General features: G+C 49.1%; 1 protein-coding gene across 2 annotated transcripts; it reads left to right on the forward strand.

Annotated features, from left to right (window-relative positions):
* The first annotated feature begins 3,761 nt into the window (after positions 1-3,761).
* On the forward strand, positions 3,762-17,754 carry DELE1 (DAP3 binding cell death enhancer 1). Of its 2 annotated transcripts, XM_082382733.1 has the most exons (13): positions 3,762-3,930; positions 4,620-4,734; positions 4,829-4,946; positions 7,033-7,180; positions 8,148-8,309; positions 8,552-8,640; positions 8,743-8,839; positions 11,510-11,652; positions 12,496-12,654; positions 12,748-12,840; positions 14,994-15,153; positions 16,024-16,263; positions 17,157-17,754. In XM_082382733.1, the coding sequence occupies exons 1-12, from the start codon at positions 3,900-3,902 to the stop codon at positions 16,260-16,262; spliced, it is 1,554 nt and encodes a 517-aa protein (XP_082238859.1). In that variant the 5' UTR covers positions 3,762-3,899; the 3' UTR covers position 16,263; positions 17,157-17,754. The 2 variants fall into 2 exon arrangements, with proteins under 2 accessions (XP_082238859.1, XP_082238858.1); XM_082382732.1 differs by lacking the exon at positions 16,024-16,263.
* Positions 17,755-22,448: the final 4,694 nt, after the last annotated feature.

Consider the following 22,448-nt stretch of genomic DNA (forward strand, 5'->3'; position numbering starts at 1 on the left):
AAAATGAGGGCTTGACCCTCTCCAAACCATCCCTCACACAGCAGCCAAGAGCCTTTTAGCATCCCTTGGGCCTGATCATGCCCCTCCTTCCTTCTTTGATGTTTCATGCCCTCAGGACAGAGTCCAGACATGGGGTGGGGGTGGGGGGTAGGCGCTATATAAGACTATGAACCAACAAGGACCTACTGTAGAGCACAGGGAACTCTACTCAATAATACGTAACAACCTAAATGGGAAGAGTTGGAAAAAGAATAGATACATGTATATATATATATAACTGAATCACTTTGCTGCACACCTGAAACTATCACAACATTATTAATCAACTATACTCCAATATAAAATAAAAAGCTAAAAAAAAAAAAAGACTTTATGATCTGGCCCCATTTACCTCTCCAGACTAAAGGGCTATTGCTATCCTATACCACCCCCTCCACCATCCCCTACCCTAGCTACAGTTGCACTGATCTTAAATTGTGCTCTCTTTGCCTCCCTGGGACTTTGTACCAGCTGTTTCCCCTGCCTGAATTGTTTTTCCCTTCCCTTCTTCATCTGGCTAGTTCCCAGGCCTCCTCATTCAGGTTCATAGGTATAGAAGTCACTGCCTCCAGGAAGTCTTCCTGACTTCCATACCTAGGTTATGAGCCTCCCCTGGGTGTTCCAATAGCACCCTGTTCTTTCCCCACAAAAAAAACCACATTCCCCTGTATTCGTGCCTGTGTGTCTTCCCCTCCCACACTGATGCTGGGATGACCCTGTGAGTTGCTTTAACCAACAGAGTGTGGGAGAAGTGACCCCGTGCAGGTTCCAGGCCTAAGGCTGAAGAAACCTGGTAGTTTCCGCTTTTGTACTTTTAGAAGCTCTGAGCCACTATTTAAGAAGTTCAGCTACCCAGATGGAGAGGCCCTGGGACTACATGGAGAAAGAAAGAGGCCTAATTGAGCCTTCATATGACTCCAGCCCCAGCTGCCATCTGACTGCCACCTCATGACAGACCCCAAGTGAGACCAGCAGAATTGCCCAGCTGAGCCCAGTCAGTTCACAGAACTGCAAGAGATAATAAAATGATTGTTTTAAGCCACTAAATTTTGGAGAGTTTGCTATGCTGCAATACATAACTAAAGGACCATTCTGGATTTCAATCGTCTACTGAATTTGTTTGTCCTGCTAGACTATTTTCTCCATGAAGGCAGGGACCATTCCATTCTTAAAAATTGTTATATACTCAGGACATTCTCCAGCACAGAATAAGCTCTCATATATTTGATGAATGCAAATTAAGAATGTCTACAAGCCGAAGCCAACAACAAATGTCTAGACCACTCACTGTGTTGAGTATACAATGGCATCAACAAAAGGTGATTAACTGGACATCTGGGCAGTAAGTTCCCGATGTAAGACAGCTTACCTTTGTAGAGGGACTGAGTCAGATTGACTTTGGGCCGCAAGCCAACAACACAGAGCAACGTTGGGAGCAGAAAAGAATGGCTAATGGTTCGGGCCTGCAAGTTCAGAAGCTAAAGGCAAGGGAACAAAGTTGTTATCCCCGATGGTGCTCCTCTGGGCAGCACTGAACAGGTGATCTGGTGTGTCAGTCAGTGAGGACTCCAGCTGCCCTAGCCAAGTACCCCTCACTCAAATGGTCTTTAGCACTCACAGGCTTCTAGGGACAAGAGACATCGAAATGCCATTTTACACACAGGAACAGACATCATCGTCAAATTTTTTTAACTCGCTTTAAACACGGAGGGCCTTCAATGTATGCGGAATGAATACATTTCTGCTCAAATCGGTAAATCCCAGGATTGAGGTCTGGTGGTCTTGTCTGTAATAATCATCAGCACAAAGTGTCAAGTCAACGTGTATTGTTTGAATATCTTCTGTGTCAAGCCTTACGTGGGATGCAAAATGGGAAAATGCCATCCCTACCCTGAGGGAGAGAACTGGGGAGACTAGACTTACACAAATGAGATAATTAAATAACAGGACAACATATAATTACTGCTAAATTGTGTGGTAAGAAATTAAGTGCTACAGGAATTGGGAAAAGTGGAGAGCAGTGAGGGCTCAAACAGTTGGGAAGTTGTCACTGAAGAGCTGGATGAGCTGGCTGAGCCTTGAGGAATGAAACCAACTGCAGACAGGCTGAAAGGAAGAAGGATGCAGAAGTGCTGGGAGGAGGAAGAGAGCTGAACCAGGATGCTTGTTATTTTATTTTGACACAATAACACAAGGAATGTGAAAGGTGGCTGCCCCAAATCCCAAAGCCAAGGATATTTCTGAAGTTTCCCAATATTCACATTTCTGGGCCTTTGTTTATTGCCTCTTCTGCTTGCAATACCTTTCTCCCTTCTCCACCTGGTAAATTCTTACTCATATTTAAAGGTCCAACTCAAATGCAACTACTTTTCTGAATCATTCCATGGTATCCCATAACCCAGTGCTCTTGCTTCTATTGGAACACATCTATGCCTTTTGCCTACTCACCTCCTCTACCACTGCCATTAATAGCAACTTACATTCATTAGGCTCTTACTATGTGCCGGGAACTATGCTAAACGGTTTAAATGTGTTGTTTAAGCCTCACAACAATTGCATGAGGTATCCTTTTTCCTATTTTATAGATCAAGAACTTGAGGCTTAAAGTGGTTAAGTAAACTGACCAAGAAGACATAACAGGAAGTAAGAAACCATTCAAACCATTTGTGGGACTCCAGAGGCCACTCTTAAAACACTGGACCATGTCTTCCTGGAGGCTACAAATGCTCTTCACTCCTCGGTCTTCTCAGATTCTAGGATGGTGGCTGACATATGGCTCAAAAATTGCTGAACAAGTTAACACCACTGTCATACACATGCCTGGGTCTAAAAGTAGGTACCTCCAGTACTCTTTTACCCCAGACAGAGACTTCCATCAAACCAGAAGTCACTACCCGGGAGAAAAGAGGAGGGAGAAAGTGTAAGCAACTTACATTTGATTTTGAGCTCCTTTATTTCACGGATTCAGGTGTGGGGAAAGAGAACCGAGCCTTTGCCCAACAAAAGAATACAGATAACTCTGGCTGTGTCTGAAGATGAGAGCTCTGATTAACAGGCGTGGGGGCGGGGAGGGGGCCAGTCTCCTCTTAGGTATTTTGAAAGCAGCAATTCAAGTTGTTCTTGTCAAATCAGGAAGGACCAGTCGAGCTCACTCCATCTGACCCTATCACTGGGTAGACTGAGGCCCAGACAAGGGAAGGGCTCGGCGCGAGGCTACACGGTGAGCCAAAGCTGGAGCCAGAGCTGGATCCCCCCGGAATCGGAACCCCACTCGCAGTTTTCAAAGCCTACCCAGTCGGGCAACTCCAAGCAGATGGCCTTGGGCGGAAAGCTCGGAATACTGGTTTCCTCCGTCGGACCCTAAGGTTCCTCTCCTCCACCCACTGGGCCTGGTGTCTCCCACCTCCTCTAGCCTCGGGGCCTGGGGAAGATTGTTCCCCCTCGAGTCTCCACGGTGTCTGCAAGGTCGTCTGGCACCACCGAGGCCGCTCTCGCCCCGCGTCTCAATGGTCCTTCTTCTGAGGCGGTTCAGCTTCGCCACCTGCGACCCCACTCCTCTGCGCGACCTCCCCCCCCAACCTTCTTATGCGGGCAGCAAATGACACCTCTTCCACCGGAGGCCGGGCCCATGTCCCCGTGCCCTTGTCGCAGCTCACCTCCCCGCTAGCCCCAATACGCCTACACCCCCCACTTCCTTTCGCTGAGCGCCGTCCTTCCGGCTGGGCCCCCTTCTAATTGGCTGGCGGTGAGCTTCCTTGGGGACTCGGCCACTCCGAGGGCGCCACACAGGCCACTCTAGCCGCCGTCCCGGGGTTTGGCCGCGCTCTTTCGGCTGCGAGCTCTATGGTGTTGGCGACGACATGTGGCGGCTCCCGGGACTCCTGGGCCGAGGTAAGGACCTTCGGCCGCGGGTCTTGCGGCAGCTGAGACTTGGAACTGAGGAGGGGGCGGGCCGGAAGACTGAGCCAAAGCAATAGTGGGCGGTGTTAGAGCGGAAGAGAGGCGGGGTCGTTAGGAGCCGCGCTGCACCCTGAGTCAAGGGGCCGCTCGAATTTTAGGTGTGGGCGTGGCTAGTAGGAAGAGGGTGGAACTTAGAGCCAAGGAGATGGGAGGAGCTATTGGAAGGGGGAGGAGCCAAGTAGCCGGAGATGGTGGGCGGAGTTCATGAAAGATGAGTAGAGGCCAGTGCAGTAGGCGGGGCCAATGAAAAGAGGCGCGATTTAGAGACAAAGAGCTACAAACATTGAGCGAGAGTTTGTGTATGAATGTCTGGTCGTTTTAGAACAGTGGTTGTCAGCCCTAGGAGGGCGTCAAATCACCCGGGGAGCTTTTTCAAAATATTGATGCTCAACCCTGAATGATCCTAGTTTATTTGGTTCTGGGGTGGCACGCTGGAATCTGTACTAAGCAAAAGATCCCCACGTGTATGTATCCTTGTTTAAGAACCTCTGCAGAAGCAGGTGCCAGTGTTTCCTGGGTTCCTGGGGTGGGGCTCTGTCAAGGGTCAGAGGGAAGATTGGTGGGGCCACTGTTGCCTCAATCCCACTCATGTCAAAGTGACTGATCCTTGCTCTGCACAGCTCTTCCCCGTCTGCTGGGACCTGGCCTCCGTGGGGTGACCTCCAAGTCCACCAGTCCAGATGGACCTCAGGCTACCTCCTCCAACCTGCTGGTCCCTGTGCCCAGTTTCAACAGGTGAAATACTGCCATTCCATCCCCCATGTGCTCCCCTAACCTCCCTCTACTCCCACTTAGGACAGAATTTGATAGCCTCTGTTACATCTTCTAGGTCTGGCCACCATGGCCCAGGCACAAGCAGGGGCCCAAGGTCCCATGGATGGAAGGATGCCTTCCAGTGGATGTCTGCCCGTGACTCCCGGAACACATTGTGGGATGCCATATCATGGGTAAGGCTTCCCCAGTCCTGTCCTTGACCTTCAGTGTGGATGAGAATGATCCTGTATGGAAGTATAGCCTAGAAACAAGAGCTAGGGCATCATTGTGGCCACACTCAAAATTTGGGTAACTCATGGCATTGGAGCATATTTGGGGAGATATTGCTGCTCCCTTTCCCCCTGCTCTCCATGTATATATTCCTCCTTTCATTCAGTAAACATTTATTTAACACTTTCTTTGAGCCAGGCATTTTTTGCTAAGTACTAGGGACATAGCAGAGAACAAGGTAGATATGATTCTTGCCTTCCTGAATCTTACAATTAAATAATACTAAATAGCTAACTTTTAATTTATTATTGTATCTATATAATATCTATATCTTATTTAATCCTTACAAAATCTTGCAGAGGAAATATAATCTCTATTTTATAGATGAGAAAACTCAGGCTCTGAAACTTTAGGTAACACTCTTAAGGTCACACAGCTATTCAGTAGAGGAACCAGATTTTACTCTGGAGCTCGTGCTCTTAGCTACTATGCTCTACAGCTTGGTTGTTATACCTAGTATGGCTTGTAAAAGCACATAGTACATATCCTGACCCGTGATTGTCGCTCAATAAATATTTGTTAAATCTGATCTATAAAGGCAGAGGCTCGGTGATACGAGCTAACACGAGGTCTAACAAGGCAGAATCTTTGACTCTTAGGTTCTGCTTATAAGATATTCTAAAGGAAGTTGGCCCTCACGTCACACTTGTCTCCATCACTTCTCATCCCTCTCACTTTCATGCTGCGTACTTTGGGCAAGTGGTTTGACCTCTCTGAGCCTCACTTCTCTCATCTGTAACTTGGTGTCATCAGCAGAGCTGAGACTGGAATGTCTCCATGCCAGGGACACTTCTCTCTGGGGAGCTGTGGCCTAGGGGCATAACACACCCTGGAGAGGGATGTGTTTTCCCATTTTGTCAAAGATATGAACCCTAGGGCAATCCTATAGTGAGTCCTTCTAGAAACTGGGTCTGCATCTCAGGGGTCCTGATGCCATCCGTCAGCTCTGTCACTACTGCCTATGTGAACAGGCCTGAGCACAAGCTTATCTCCAGTGATATGGATACGTGTCCCTGTTATTGACATTGCTGGGACCTTCTCTTCCTTCTCTTCTCTTCTCTTCTCTTCATTGCTGGGACCTTCTGGTCTCAGCACACACATCACTTCTACAGAGAGGCTTTCCTCTACTCCCTGTCTTGTCTGGGGTCCCTCTTATGCCCTGTGTAAACTCTTGATTTGTTTCCTTAGCGGCCTTTAGCATAATTTGTAGTTATTATATTATTTCTCTGTGTACTTGGATTTTGTCTTTCTCCATCAATGAAGACATGAACTCCATGAGGGCAGAGACTGGGTCTGTCTTGTTTGCCATTGTATACAGTGCCTGTTGCAACAAATAAGTAGTTGGGTGTCCTTTCTCGTGCATAACACAGGAGGGGACAGGGAAAACCAAGCAGTCACTGGGCTAGGAGCTAGCTTAGGTCTTCTGCAGACCTGTTGGAGAAGAGACACCCACAACAAGCCTGTAGCTGTGAATGTGTGTAGTGGGGTGGCTTGGGGGTGGGGGAGGAGTTGTGCCAGGCTAGAGAAAGAGGGAGCCTGATGGGGAACTCTGACCTGTCTGCATTTGGCTGCATGTGTGGCCAAGCCCAAACTTTCCACGTTATCTTTTTGCCCGCTTAGACTTTGTTTATTCAGTCACTCGCTCAGGCGTTTATTCAGCGTGTATTTATTAGTGCTGTATCTTAGTGCTCTGCTAGGCGCCGGGGATACATAGGTGAGCAAAACAGACATGGTTCCTCCCTCGTGGTGCTTAGAGACTAACAGGAGAGACAGACCTTGATGAATAATTGTAGAGATGGCTGTTTAAGTACCAGTGTGATCAGGGCTCCATGGGGGAAGTTCGGGTGCTTACGAGAGTGTGCAGTGGGGGAGCGGCTACAGCCAGGAGTCAGGAAGGACTTCTCGAGGAAGTGATGTTGGAGATGTAGGCGGAGACTGAAGGAGTTGACTGGTGGGGAGCTGTGTCCCCTGAAGTGCTGTCTTCCTCAGGGCACCCTGGCCGTGCTGGCCCTGCAGCTGGCAAGGCAGATCCACTTCCACGCATCCCTGCCAGCAGGACCTTGGCGAGCGGAGCGCTGCTTTTGGCACAGTCCTCTGGACCGTTTCCTCTCATCTCCCTTGAGGCACCCGCGCTCCTGTGAGTTCTCAGTCCCGGGGACAGGAGAGCTGGGCTGGGAGTTTCTCTGGGCCAGGAAGCATCTCTGGACACACCTCAGGAAAAGAGCCGTCAGCAGCTCCTTGCCTCTCCTATCTGCAGTCAGAGGAAGAGGAATGGGAGGAAGGTCTGTCCACCCGGCGTGTGGGCCACGCCTGCCCTCCAGGGTCCTCCCATGTCCTCCCCTCCCCTTCCATTGACGGAGCCCCGCAGGGGTCCAGGTAATTTTAGATCCTAGGAGTGGCTTCCTGCCCACTCCTCAGCCAGTTAGGTCATTCTCTGGTCAGCCATTCATCAATAAGTGAATCTTTATTGAATGGCTATCATGTGCCATGGTACAGAGGCAATGCAGCATAGTGATTAAGGCTCTGGAGTCACATTGTCAGGGTTCAAGCCCAGAACTGCTGATACTAGTTTGGTGTCCCTGGATGAGTCACTTTTAACTTCCCTGTGCCTCAGTTTCTTCACCTATAGAATGGGGAAATAATAAAACCCATCCCCACAGGTTTCTTGGAAGGACCAGATGAGCTAATACATGTCGAGGACTTAGAACAGTGCCTGGCATGTAGTATGTGCTCAGTAAGTAGCGGTTTAAGTTCTTGCCCTTAGTATTATGATTATAATCATAATCAGTATTAACCATCAAACAAAGCGCTAAGTGCTGGGGCTAGAACAGTGAATAAAGTAGATCCCTCCCTGCGACTGGAAGAATTCAAGCCAAGGAGCGATTTATGCTTGGGGGTGTGGGGATCAGCATAAATGTGGGCCCCTCTCCACCCCTGCGGAGGGAAGCCAGCCAAGGAAATGGAGGAGGAGGCATGTGAAGGACGTGTCTCAGGAGTTTCCAGATTCTTCCTTTGGTCCGCGAAGCCTCAGGGAGGGCTCAGTCAGCCCCGGCAGGCTGAACCTATCCCCTTCTGATGTGACCGCTCTCACTGGCTCTTTCCAGCACTGCGGAGACACATTCTGCCCAGCCCTGATAGTCCGGCTCCCAGGCACACTGGCCTCAGGGAACTCAGGCTGGGCCAGGAAGAACCCTCCACTCGGCCCGAGAGCCTCTCTTCACCCAGTTCCTTGAGAGCAGCTGGTCTTCAGGGTGCCTCTGAGGAAGGTATGGTCCCACCTCCTAAAATCAGCAGAAGGCAGTGGCGGGGTGGGGAGTTGGGCAGATGGACATTTGTTGCTGCATATGCCACACTGGGGAGTTGTCATTCCTGTGAGCCCCCTTGCTTTCTGGGGCAATTTGCAATGATTCTGGTTCCTGGCAGTGGTGCTGCATGGAGGGCTCTGTGGACTGGGAGAGTGAGCGAAAAGGAGAACTAGCACCTTCCTCCTTTGCCTTTTCCCTTGCAGATCCCAGTGACGCCGGCTTCCTGCATGCCAGCAGTAGCTTCAAGTCCAAGACAAAGCCAGCCCAACCTCAGCCCGCTGGCGAAAAGCAGGTATTGTCCAGATTTGGCCACCTGGATCCCCGTAACATTCCCCTAGACAGGTGGCAATCCCAGTGAACTGCCCCATGATGAGTCTTTATATTTCTTCCCCAGGAACAAGATAAATCAAAAAGTCTTTCCCTCGAGGAGGCCATGACTTCCATTCAGCAGCTCTTCCAGCTCAGTGTTTCCATCGCTTTCAACTTCCTGGGTAACTGGGTGGACCCTGTCTCAAGGAGGGCGGATGGGAAAATGGAAAGGGTATGCGGTAGGTCAAGTAGAGTCAGGGCAGGGAGTGCACAAGAGAGAGTTTATTTTCTCCCAGGTAGGTCGACCAAATCTGGCATGGTGGCACAGTGGTATCAGGGACCTATTCTCAGTCAAATGGTTCTGCCATTCTTAAAATGGGCTCCCATCTCAAGGTTCAGTTTGCCTCATATCCAAATTCTAGCTAGCTAGAAGGGAAAGGTGGGAAAACTGAAGGACCACTCCTCCCCAACCTAGAAGTTGCACAAATTATTGTCCAGAATGAAGGCTCGCGGCCTTACCTAGTCACAGAGGAGCCTGGGAAATATAGTCCTTAGCTGAATGACCATGTGCTTACCTGAAAATTCGGTTACTGTGTAAGAAGGAGAAAATAAATCTTGAATGACACCTTGAATTTTCTGCCACACTTAGGCAAGAACAGGCTCCTGAGGTTTGGAGCAGGCCCTCAAGTGCCCTTTCTTACCCACATCTGGAGACTCCAGATTCCGCTCCACCATTTGTCCTATTCTCCGCAGTGACTTGGCTTCTTTCAGGCCTTCTCATGTGGAGACCCAGACTGCCAGCAGCATCTCCTGGACTCTAGTGGGCAAGTGAGTGAGAGGCTAGAATTCATTCAGTACAAATGTATTAAGCATTCACCTTTTGTTAGGCCTTAGTTTAGGTGTTGGGGATACAGTGATTCACAAGACAAAGTCCTTACTCTCATGGAGCTGCCATGTGAGTTGAGGGAGAGAAAAACAACAAATTGGTAAACAAATAAAAAAGAGAATTTCAGATAGTGATAAATGTTATGGAGAAAATTAAACAGGGGGATGCATTAGTGACTTGGGCAAGAAGCAGCTTTGATTTGGAAGGCCTCGCGGATGGAAAGATCCTTGACCTGACTGACAAAAACAAGCCAGTCTTGTGGAGAAAGCTTTCCAAGTAAAGGGAACAGTCTTGTGGAGAAAGCTTTCCAAGTAAAGGGAACAGCAAGTGCAAAGGTCCTGAGGCAGGATTGAGTTTTGTTTGTTAAAGGAACAAAGAAAAGGGTGAGCGTGGTTGTAGTTTAGCGATCACCAGGAGAGTAGAAAGAGATGAAGTCAGAGAAGCAGGCAGGGGCCAGATCAGATCAGGCCTGCTGAGCCATGGTGGCGTATGGTTCTTCTAAGTGAGACAGGAAGCCATTGGAGTGTTTTACGCTGGAGCAGGAAGTGGGGGTAGTCATGTGATCTGATTTACTTTTCCAAAGATCTCTCTGCCTGCCTGCTGTGTAGACAGACGCGGGTCGTAGGAATGCCAGAGGGGAAACAGGAGACTAGATTGGAGCTGTTACTGATGGCTAAGCGAAACATGATGGTGACTTGGTCTAGGTTAGAGGCAGAAGATCCAGTGTGGGGGATGGGGACAGGGTGGGATCCTGTGCCCTCTTGAGCCTTCTCCTCAAGGACAGAGGGCTCTGTGAACCCTCGACAGTGAGTTTTCAGGCAGCCAGGAGGTGACTCATTCACTGCTGGCTGAATGGAACCCGGTTTCTGCCTCATTAGCTTTTTGTGATTTTTCATGGGCAGACAGTCTTCTGAGAATTTTCTTGCCCATTCCTTCCTTCATATGCATATTCATTTATTCAGCAAGTGCTAAGCACTGTGGCAGAACACAAAGGGAGCATAAGCCATAATCATATTTTGCATTTGTATAGAGCTTTCACCCTATGCAAAGTTATTTCTTCTACGTTCTTTTTCTGCTTCTGCCTCCAGGATTTTACAGTCTAATTGAGGAGACAGGGCTTGTACTCTTGAAACAGTTTAGTTCCTAGAAAAAGGCTTGTGTGTGAAGTAAGTGCCGAAAGAGTGTTTAAAGCCTGAGTGTGGTCTGAAGATTCTAGAGCAGAAACAGGTTGGGAAGGCCTGATGATAAGAGTTAGAAAAAGGTATCCCAGGCAGGAGAAACAGCTTGAGCAAAAGCTTAGAGTTGAGAGTAGGCTGTGCTCAGCCCCTTCCCTGTTTTCCTGTTCGTTTGGATGATAAAGAGAACATGGGCTTTGGAGCTGGGCTCTCTTTCTTATATTCTCTCACAGTTTCCTCATAAAGCAAGATTGACAGTGTCAGCTGTATCAGTTACGTTATGTTGGTTACAAGCAGCCTAAAACCACTTTGGCTAACCTAAGCACAAAAGGTATCTATTGGGATCTGTTGACCTGCCAAGCCTCAGAAAGGACAGGAATCAGAGAGGCTCCAGGGATGCATGCGGCAGTAACTGAGAAACAGTGTCTTCAGAGTGCTGCCATCAGAATAAACCTGCAGAAGCTGTTTTCTCTCCTGTTGCAGCCAGACCAAGATTCAGATTCCTGAGAGAGGGTCTCATTGGTTGGGAAGAGGGCAGGCACATTGATTGACAGCACTGGGGGGAGGGCTGTTCCCAAATGGAAATTAGGATGTTGTTACCAAGAGGAGGATGGTGTACAGGAGGGCAGAACCCGCTGATACCTATGGCAAACCAGTGAAATATTCAGAGGATGGAAGTGCATGCGAAGTGTCTAGCACAAAAAAGAAAGGAAGGAGCGTGTGGGTATCTGACTAAGGATGTGGGGAAGTTCACAGAGGAAGCTATGTTTACGCCTAGTGCTTTCTTACAGGGACAGAGAACATGAGGGATGGAGACTACATGGCAGCCTTCTCTTGCTTCCAGAAAGCAGCAGACCGTGGCTACAGCAAAGCGCAGTACAATGTGGGCTTGTGTCACGAGCACGGCAGAGGCACCCCCAGGGACCTCGGCAAGGTACTACACCTCCTCCCTGCCCCCAGGCCCGTGGCCTGTGCCGCACCGCCCAGAGTGACCTCCAGAAATGAGCAGTGGGCAGGGCTTGGGAAAGTCCAGCTTCTCTCTTCCAGCCCGGAGGGAAAACTAAGAAAGAAGTCTCCAGCTTCTAGGAATTTAGACTCAAAACACAGGAAGGCCAGGGACCTTGTCTTTCTTCTTTGCAGCTGTATCCTCACGACCTAGAACATTACCTTGATGAATGGATCAATTAATTCTAAAAAGTAGGATAAGTATGCATAGATGTTATATATAAGAATTTATATATAACAGTTTCTTAGAATTAGATACAATGGCCAAAAAAAGGGAAGAAACTTGAAGTTCCTTCAACAGAGAATTGGTTAATAACATCTATGTGGGCCTTAAAAATGATATGCTAGATCTATATTTATTTGCAGGGGAAGATATTCATGGTGTATTGTTAAATGAAAAAAAATAGGTTACAAAAAATAGTGAGTGTAGTTCTCTCTCTCTCCCTTTCTTCCTACACACACAGATACACACACGCACACACATTTATATATGTGTGTGACTGTATATTAACATATTTGTGTATATATGTTAATACATACAGTACAGGGGGGAAGAAATTTGCAAGATTTTACACTAAAATGTTAACAGAGAGTGATCTTTAGGAGGCAGGATTTCTTGGAATTTTGTTTCTATTTTTGGCTTATCTGTATTTTCTGACTAATCTATAATGATTATGTGTTACTTAATTAAAATAATTTTTAAAAACTTCACTCCAAAAAAAGGCAGCTTACAGAGTTATCAGTTGACTGGATGTTTTTCCCTTTGCCCCAGGCAGCCTCTTATTACCAGCTGGCTGCCAGCCAGGGCCACAGCCTGGCTCAGTACCGCTATGCCAGGTGCCTGCTGCAAGATCCAGCCTCCTCGTGGGACCCTGAGCAGCAGAGGGCAGTGTCCATGCTGAAGCAGGCTGCAGACTCAGGCTTGAGAGAGGTGAGTGCCATTGGTGGGGTCACTCCTGGGCACTTGGGGCATGTGGGGCCTGGCAGTGACCAAGATACCTTTTTCCTTCCTCCTTGACCACAGGCCCAGGCTTTCCTCGGGGTGCTCTTCACCAAGGAGGCATACCTGGACGAGCAGAGAGCCGTGAAATATCTTTGGCTTGCAGCCAACAATGGGGTATGACGTGTCCATATCCAGGCATGATGGGGATCAAGTCTGATAAAGGAAGGGATTTTGGAACTGGTACCGTGCCTAGGAGACGGTTGATAAGAGCATCGGGCTGGCTTCAAGCCTTAACTCTTGCTGACTTACTGTGTGCCCCTTGGACACGTCCAGCGGTGTGCTGGCACTGGCTTGTACCAGCCTGCGAGAATTGTTGTTAGCTTGAAATCAGCTACGGGGAGAGCATTAGTACCACAGAACTGCCAAATGCTACAAAACAGGGCTTTTTCCCCTGGAGAGCTGGTTGTTAAACATTTACTAGCATACTACCGGGCTGGTCACTTCTTGTTTTCCTCGTCTCTAAGATTGGGATAATAATGCCTGCCTGACCTGTCTACCACTTCACAGGGTTGTCGTGAGGATCAAAATCTAACTGAGATAGTAAGTGTGAAAGTGCTTTGTAAAGTGTACACGTGGAAGGTGCATCATCACAAGTGGCTTAGTCCAGGGAAGTCAGAAGGCACATGAGGTGAAGACATTGAGCAGTTTGGGGGGTAGAGGATGTCTGGTTGTCTGTCAACTAGGGGTTGGCATCCAGGCAGCATGGAGTTTGTTCCACAGAGCATTAGTTCCATGGAACGTTTATAAATAATACGAGGGAAAAATGGTCAGATGGGTTTGGGAAATACTTTGTTAAACAGGTATCTTTAATGCAGGAAATCTCAGAGCTTTATGTCACTGTGAATTACTGAAAAGGCATCTGTGGGTTTGCTGTATCCTCAAGTGTCTTTGACCAGTATATTTTTTGAGTTGTATCTTGAAGGACCAGGAGCCCTGGGTTAAAGCCAACAGTGGCCACGTACTAGAATTTCCCTGCTTAGGGGCTGCTGCTTCTCTTTACTTCCTGGCCAACACAGTGATAGCGTCATTGAACTCTTGGGCATCAGAATACTTCTCCTTTTTCACTCTGTGTTGTCCAAAGTATCTGCAGTAGCCGTCAAAAGGGGACCAATGTCATCAAACAGTACCTGCCTCTGTGCCTGTCTTTCTATGAAAGAGCCCCAGAGTCTTCCTTGGGCTCAGTGGGTTGTGTGACCATGTGTGGGACAAGGCTGGGGGCACCCTGGCTGGCATTAGTCACCCAGCGCGCCAGGAGAAGTGCACAAAGGGATGTTGTGTAACACATACGTAACAGCATGTGTGTTTTGGCCTGACTGTGTCCTAAGCTGGCCTGTAGCCATGAGTCCACCATATTTATTACATAGACTTTGACCTACATGTTACAGAAACTCTTTAGAGGGTAGAAGAGAAATAGAACCATGGTTGGGAGATTGAATATAATGAAAATATTCATTACAGAGAGAGAGAGAGAGATGAATGATGTGGGCAACTAAAGGTGTGGAAATAATAACACTAATCTAAGCACTTTCCACATATTGACACATTTAATCCTCACGACAGGGTAATATGGTAGGTGCTATTATTATGCCTACTTTACAGATGAGGAAACTGAGGCACAGAGACACAGAATATGATGCCTGAGGTTACACAGCTGGTAAGTGGTGGAGCCAAGATTGGAACCCAGGCGTCTGGCTGTAGAGATTGGGCTCCTACTCCCTACCTGATACTGCCTCTCTCAGGAGCCTAATTCTCAGTGAGAGGGGAGAGAGGATCCAGAGCCAGGGACAAAGGGATTAGCCTTTTAACCTTTCAAAGGAGGAGAAACATGTTCTCTGTAATGTATGCTTTGTAGCCCTCTGGGTAGAGATCAGGAAGGCATTCAGGGCCTTGGAAGCCCAGTTTCCACCCTTGCTCCTGGCTCTTTCAGGATAACATAGGAGCCTGACTACCTGGGCTCCCAGAGCAGGGCCAAGTGCTTCCCGCAGCCTTCACTTCTGCACACTTTCTGCACCATCCTCAGCACGAGAAGCCTCCACGCTGCTCTGGCCGGAAGCTCCCTGGGTGGAGGGATCCCCGTGTCCTCTGTTCTGGGCCTCTGGCTCTTCACAGTTGAGATCCCTTGGTCCAGGGAGGGTTGCGGCTGGGCCTGACCCTGCAGGGGTGAAGCACCAGCCTGCTGACTGCTGCACCTTCCTCCTGCCCCAGCGTTTCAGTTCTTCAGTCCTGCATGCGTGGGCATCTGTGTGTCTGTCCGTCTTCTCCTTTAGGACTCACAGAGCAGGTACCACTTGGGAATTTGCTATGAGAAGGGCCTTGGTGTGCAGAGGAATCTGGGAGAGGCTGTGAGATGCTACCAGCAGTCAGCAGCTCTGGGGAATGCGCCCGCCCAGGAGAGGCTGCGGACCCTCTTTTCCATGGAGGCAGCAGGTACAGATGAGAGTCAAAGCCAGCAGGTGCCTCCCCGAGCTCAGTACCCTGTGACAGAGAAGGGAGTGGCAGTAGCCTTTGGTCTCTTTGTTACTTCTGCTCCATTGGTGGGAACGAGCACAGCTTTCTGAGTCAGACAAATCAAACCTGAGTTTTAACCCCTGCTCTATTCCTGAACTTGGCCTGTATGTCTTTGCACCTCTGTTTCTTCACCTCTGAAAACTCATTAGGTTGTAAAGATTAAATGAGATGGGACTTCCCTGGTGGCGCAGTGGTTAAGAATCTGCCTGCCAGTGCAGGGGACACGGGTTTAAGCCCTGGTCCGAGAAGATCCCACATGCCGCGGAGCAGCTAAGCCCGTGTGCCACAACTACTGAGCCTGCGCTATAGAGCCCATGAGCCACAACTACTGAGCCCACGTGCCTAGAGCCTGTGCTCCACAACAAGAGAAGCCACCGCAATGAGAAGCCTGCACACCACAACAAAGAGTAGCCCCCACTCGCCACAACTAGAGAAAGCCCGCGTGCAGCAATGAAGACCCAACGCAGCCAAAAATAAATAAATAAACAAATTTTAAAAAAAAAAGATTAAATGAGATGACAGCAAAGGGCTTAGCACAGCCTGGCGCACGGTAGGTGTTGAATAAATGGTAGTCACTCCAATGACTTGTCAGGAGAGACACTATCCCAAGGCTGCCTCCGTGCCCTGACTTACCGTCTAGGGCTCTGGGAGCCCTGCTCACTCCTGACTCACTCAGGCTGACCTGGGTTAGTAGTGCCAGGGGAACCAAGTCCTTTAAGAAGCCCTTGCTCCAAAGTAGGAGTCTAAGAACACAGCCTGAGTAAGAGTTGCTCTCGCCTCTCCTCGCAGCCCCAGGGCCCGGCGACCTGGCAGTGAGAGGACTGAAGTCGTTTTCCAGCCCCTCCCTCTGCAGCCTGAACACCTTACTGGCAGGAGCCTCGCGCCTGCCACATGCCTCGAGCACAGGGAACCTTGGCCTGCTCTATAGAAGCACTCGTCTCAGAGCCAGCCCCGGAGCCCCCAGCAGGGCTGTTCTCCCACACCCCTACCCCTTGGAAAGGAGTCTCGTCAGACTGGGTTTTGGCTAAGGTGAGATAAAATGCAGTCACTGGTACCTCTCACTGGTGCTGGGGGGAGGGGCGGGCAGGGAGGAGATGGAATGGCAACAAAAGCAGGGTGTCAGTATCCCTTTACAGGGTAGAAATTCCATGGGGGCTCAGGTTCCCAAGCAATTTCAAGTGCATGGCTAATAAATGACTTTGACCATTTCCGCTAGTTGGTAGCCTCACAAATGGGCAGTGGACACATTCATTTTTTGGCCATGCCACACGGCTTGTGAGGATCTTAGTTCCCCAACCAGGGATTGAACCCGCGGCCTCAGTAGTGAAAGCGCCGAGTCCTAACCACTGGACTGCCAGGGAATTCCCCATTCACAGTCATTTCTGTTCTGTGCATAAAAAAGATTCGTTCAGTGACCTGTGAAAAACTTTACTGAAGGGTCCAGAGACCCTGGTCCTCGCCTTAGCCTTTGCCTTTGAGCAAATCCCTTCCCTTCCCCTTTGCCAGTCTTCAATTTCCTCAGGCTTGGACCACATCATTTTTTGCCAGCGTCTGATGTGTGTGTGCCTCCAGTGCTTCACAAGGGGATTTTAGGTAGTGTTCAAAGTAATATTTTTTACTTTTAGTGTTTGTATATTAATATATATTATAAAAATGCGATTAGCATATCATAATGTCACAGATATTAAAAATAATGAATCAAGTAGAGAAAAAACCTTGTGACATTGTGTAAAGGGGAGCACAGATCGAGAGGTGGCAAAAGTCATGGGGTGGTTTCATGAATGCCTAAAACTCAGGAAACACTGAATGACGTCCGCTTTTGTTCATCCCCAATGGATTCCTGACTGTCTCCATTTCAGCTTTGATTTGGAAGGAAGGAGCATAGTGTCTAAATGCCTGATGTAACTGCTTGACTTTTTCAGACCTTTACACTTCACTCAGCCCTAAAGATGAAGCCTGCGAGTTCTCAGAGAGATACCACAACTTGAATCCCAGAGAAGAGGCCAGATATTCACCCGCCTTCCCAAAGAACCTTAAGTACCTGCCCAGCACAGTAAAGAAGAAGAAAGTGTGTAAAGACCCAGGTTCTGGCCACATCACCTTGAAGCAGTGGCCTGACTTGCTGTGTCGTTTCCTCAATTGTAGACCAAGGGCAGCGGTGTCTGCCCTCCTACCCTCCAGGGCTGACATAGGGCATTTCACTATGGAAAGGACGTTGGTGCTCACTTAGGCCTGAGGAGGCAGAGTGATGCCCATGGTTACATGGCTTTATGAGTCACCAGGCCAGGACAAGGACCCCAGCCTCCTGACTCCTGGCCCAGGGCTCTTTTGCACAGTTCTCACGGTAATTTTAGGTGAAAGCGTTACTATCGTCCTGCCGATATGGGGGGGGGGTGGTAAATGGCAGTTGGGCCCTTGGAGTCTTGGAGCAGGAGAGTGTAGATTTTGAGATCCTCTTTTGTGAAAGGTTTGTGCCAGAAATGGATGGGAGTTTAATAAAACAGATACTGGATTATCTCATCACTCTCGCCCTTGAGTATGTGGGGGAAAGCCAGGGAGACGGGCAGGGGAAGCAGAAGGCCGAGGCTCCATCCTCATCTCTAAACTCTCCATTAACCAATTTAAAGGGTCTTAAAAGCTTCTCCAAGAGAGAGACATAGCAAAAAATGATTTCTGAGTCAACGCAAATGACTCCAATTACTGAATTTGTGCGTAGCTGTTCCTCGGCTTCTGGATGTTAGCCCAAGTCCAATAGCAGAGATGTGGTTGAGGATGGGGCGTGGGAGGGACTGAGGCCCAAACCCCCTAGGAACCGTCCAAATGTGAAAGACCACCCAGCATGGCCAGCTCAAAGCGGGGAGGATTTGAGGAGGGGAGTTGTCCACATTTCCCTCTCTGCTGCCCACCCCCCTCCCCAGCCTCTAGTGGTCTCGTCACACTTTTCCCAGCAACTTCCTCTCACTGCTGGAGCCCTAAGCTTCCTCCAGCTTGAGCGCCTCTCCGGCCCTCTGCTCCCTTTCCGGGGCTGCCCTGCACACTGGCCTCACCCCCACTGGTCCCCTCATGTGGCTTTCTCCCACAGATGGCTCCTTGGAAGCAGGGACTTTGTCTTTGGATTCCAGTATCCTCAGCACTTAGCACAAGGTCCCGTCGTGCAGGTAAGGGCTCAATACACACATTGGTTAAAGCTCCGGTTTTTAAGCTGTGCAGTGCACTAAACTCTGCAAAAAAAAAAAAAAAAAAAGATTTCTGTGGTCAAATAAGTTTGGGAAACGCTGCACTAGACATCCCCTTTTTATAGATGCACGATGCACATCAGCATATTCAAGGTTCCAAGAAGTCCTGCAGTAAAGAACTTGGTTAACCCAATGCTTCCCTCACAGAGTCGGGCGCAGAGCCCGGCTCCCTGCAGATCGCCGATGAACCTTCCCGGGGCACCCTCTGTGTAAAGTGTCACTTCCTGCCTTCCCGTGGAGCTCCACTCGCCAGCCTCTTCCCCTCCTGTTGTCACTTGAGGTTCTCTGATTATGGGCTCCTCTGGCCATGCCTGGGGCAGAGGGGCAGTTCACACAGTCCGGGGACCCAGGGCCTTCTGTGTTGATGGCCAGATAGGGCTCTCCCTCCCTCTCCGTCGTTGTAAGTTAAGTGCTGATCCAATTCAGGGTACCAGATGTGGAGGGAGGATATTTTTAAGCTCTCCTTGTGGAGCAGGAAGGATGGAAGAGTCGTGAGAGAAATGCTGTCAAGGGGCCAAGAATCCTTGCTGTTCAGTCCCTATGGTCTCTGTACAGCCCCAGGGGATGGGCTTCCTCGCAGACCCTGGAACTGCTGTGCTTTTGCCATTAAAATTCCATTATTAATGACTCATTGTCAGTGCCCTGAAAGGAAATGTGAGGGGAGGCTAGGGAGGTGGCCTTTGTTAGCAGGGCCAGCCTGGGTCAGGATGACCCCAGGTTCGAGCCCTGATGCCCTCAGCAATGAGCCCTTTGCGCAAGGCTCTGCTGCCTCAGTTTCCTCATCTGGAGATGCTGTTTTCAGGGAGCCCTGACACTGTGGAGGGAATGAGGCTGTTTGGTTCATTATATCTTCAGTGCTAATACAGGGCAGGGCACTTAGTAAATGTTCAGTAAATATTCATTCAGTGAATGAGTGAGTCCATGCATTGTCTTTTCTCCAGCGGACACCACCACCAAGGCCTACCCAGCAACACAGGAGGTGCTTTAAAATATCTGTTGAATGTATGATTCTGTATACCCCTCCCCTGACTGCCATTCCTAGTGCTACTTCTGACCTGTAGTAATTGCTCAGCAAACATAAAATGTTTGTTGAATGAGCGTTTCTGATCGTGCCCCCGACCCCGGACCCATTATATTGTGCCCAGTACTCAGTAGGGACTGGAAAACACTGACCTATTTTCTAGGTACACACTATGTGCCAGGCTGAGCCTGTGCTAAAACTCCTCCCTCCCCTCCCCTGTCCTCTCTTCTCGTGTTGGAGATTTGGTTCTCTCCAGAGTCCCAAGAGTGGTAGTTGCCATCTCACTCATTTCAGCCAGAGGACAGGTAGGGTCAGTGAGCTGCCAAGCTGAAGTTGGGTGACAGACAAGGAGGCTTCCTGTCAATCTCAGAACTGCCCCCAGGCTCCGAGTGAGCACTGCATTGCACTCCTGGTGCTGGAGAACGGCTGACTATTGATAAAAAATGTCCCCCTGCGCTTTCCAAATTAAGACGACATTTAACTGAGTGCTCGCTGGCTCGCCAGCTCCTTCAGTCTCCCGGGGGACAGAGCCCATCTTGGTGGAAACAGTTTTGAGCACGTCCAAGGTCTCAGCTCTGACATCTCGGCTGATGTCAAGAAGTTTCTGTAACCTTTCTGTTCAGCACACTCGGTTCTGTCAGCATACACACCGTCTCACTCTCAGCCGGTTATCGGGGAAAGGGCTGGCATCAGCCTACTTGGAGGGGTTGCAACGTTCGGGTGAGAGCACTAACCCTCACGTACATACACCCCCGCCCTGATCAAAGGTCGGTTGCCTCAGAACAGGAACGGCTCTACCATGAGTTCTCCAGGTTCTGCGGGGAATAGAGGATCACAGTGGGCCTTAATCTTATTTAGGTCACAGACCCCTTTGAGAATCAGATGAAAGCACTGACTCCTTCCCATAGAAAAATGCACATCTTCCCAATTTTGCATGCAGTTCAGCAGGTTCTTAGATCCTAAAGCCCAACCAAGAACCCCAGGTTAAGAGCCCTTGATATATTAGAAAGAACATCATCCTGGATCTCAGATGCAGATGCTAGCGCTGTCACAAGCCTGCTGTGTGGCTCTGGGCCAGTCAGCCCTTTCTGTCTTGCCATTTCCTTGGCTATAAAATGTTCAGACTCCTTGTGACTAAAGTTGCCCATGTCTGTGGACGTGTAGATAGTGACTGAGAGCGGTGCTGCTTATCTTTTTACAGGTCACATGTTCCTTTGAAAATCTGATAACTCCGTATCTTCTGCCTAGAAAAATGCCTGTACACAAAGTCTTGCCTGGCATTCAGGGGGCCCAAGATTTAGGACTTTTGAACTAGAGTGAGGCAGTGATCCAGTTGCGAGCCCTGGTTCCAGTTTCCCTAGGTCACCTCCTCTCCCCATCTCTTCTCTCCACCTCCCAACATCAGCTCTGCACTGAAAATCCACTAGTAATTGGGGGTCAGCACTGTCTACTCCAGTGCTGTGGTTTTCAGACTTTGTCTTCACATAATGGAACATTTTTTTTCTCTTTTCTAAGGAAGTCTTACCTGGAGCTCCAATATAGAGAAAAGGGACTCCTGTAGCATTTATTTACCCATTTATTCATTATTCTTCCATTCAACAAGTATTCATCAAGTGTTGCCTTGTGCCAGGAACCTGGCTGGTCAGGCTGGAGACCCTACCTGCTTGGTGTCCCCCAGCCTCTTTCATTGACTTGGGGAACCCAACAGCTTGCAAATCACAGACCTTGTAAAGAGTTTACTCTGCCTCGGAGTGAGATGATCAGAGACCTAGAGACCCTGCTCCAGAAGCATTCCTGAAGCTCCTGAAGCATTCCTGGAGCTCCTGAAGCACTATGAGGGCCTCATTTTCCTCATCTATAAAACGGGATAATGGAATAATGATACCTCATTGCATTCCAAGTGTGGATGGTTTTCATTATTCCTAGTTGGGAGTATGATTGGCCCATTTCTGTGGACAGTGAACATGTGTACTGAGCTCCAGAAAAAGGGCAAAAGGAGAGGCACAGAAAGGAATTTTTCCCTTTAGTATCCAAGAAAGCCCCACGTTACTGAGAAGCTGAATAGACTGCTTGGAAATTTCCAGGGAAATCATAAGGCTGAGCCTTGGGAAAATATTTGCTATTTTTTTCACTCCTTCCTCTCCTGGAAGGTTTGCTGCTGTCAGTGTCAATTTCATAGACCCGGTTCACACACTGTCCTCTAGGGCCTGAATTCACTGCTGTGACAGAGGAAGATTTACTCACGATTGGTGGGTCTGGAAAGATGACTTCTGTACCTGAAGGGCTGCTTGCTGGGAAAGGACAGGAGTCTGCAGACGCCTACTCTGCATCAGGTCAGTTCCAAGTCCCTCTCACTATGTGCTTGGAAGAGCAGAGATGTGAAGGCCTCAGTGGCTTTGGAAATGTTCTTTTCAACAGTGTTTCTTGCGGGGATCTCAGGCAAGTCTGCTACTGGCAAAAGCTCACCTATGGGGGCTTTTCCTTTCCTTTCCTTGGCTGGCAGTCTAGTGTCAAGGTCAAGGGCATGGGTTTTGGTGTTGGACAAGCCTAGTTCCAATTCCTGGCTCTGCCTCCTCTCTCTGCTTGATCTTGGGCAAGACCCTCAGCCTCTCCAAGTCTCATGGCCTTGTCTGTGAAATGGGGATAATAGCACCTCTCCTCCCAGGGTTGTGGAGAAATGAAATTAAATCCTATTGTAAAGGCTTGTGCCTGGCTCGTGTTAATGCTCTATAGTCAGGCTTTTCTTAGCCTTAATTTTCCAGCTGAGAATCGGATTATTTGATAATGTAGCAGCAACAGATGAGCAGGGGTAAAGAGTACCCATGTCCATCATTGCCTACCTAACACTGTGCACTCTCCCGTCCAGGCCCCACATGACCCTCTGGCTAGGGACTGGATGACAAAAGGAACCTTCACTCTTATTCTTCCATCCTCCCTCTCGACAGGTGCAAACAGGA

The sequence above is a fragment of the Balaenoptera borealis genome (genome assembly GCF_965194805.1).
Source record: "Balaenoptera borealis genome assembly, chromosome: 2".
NCBI lineage: Eukaryota > Metazoa > Chordata > Mammalia > Artiodactyla > Balaenopteridae > Balaenoptera > Balaenoptera borealis.

Excerpts from the sequence above, each read along its gene's own strand:
- DELE1 (XM_082382732.1), top strand. The coding sequence starts at position 3,900 with ATGTGGCGGCTCCCGGGACTCCTGGGCCGAG. Across the intron at positions 8,310-8,551 it reads TCAGGGTGCCTCTGAGGAAG|ATCCCAGTGACGCCGGCTTC; the intron begins GTATGGTCCCAC and ends TTTCCCTTGCAG. Across the intron at positions 12,655-12,747 it reads CAGACTCAGGCTTGAGAGAG|GCCCAGGCTTTCCTCGGGGT; the intron begins GTGAGTGCCATT and ends CCTTGACCACAG.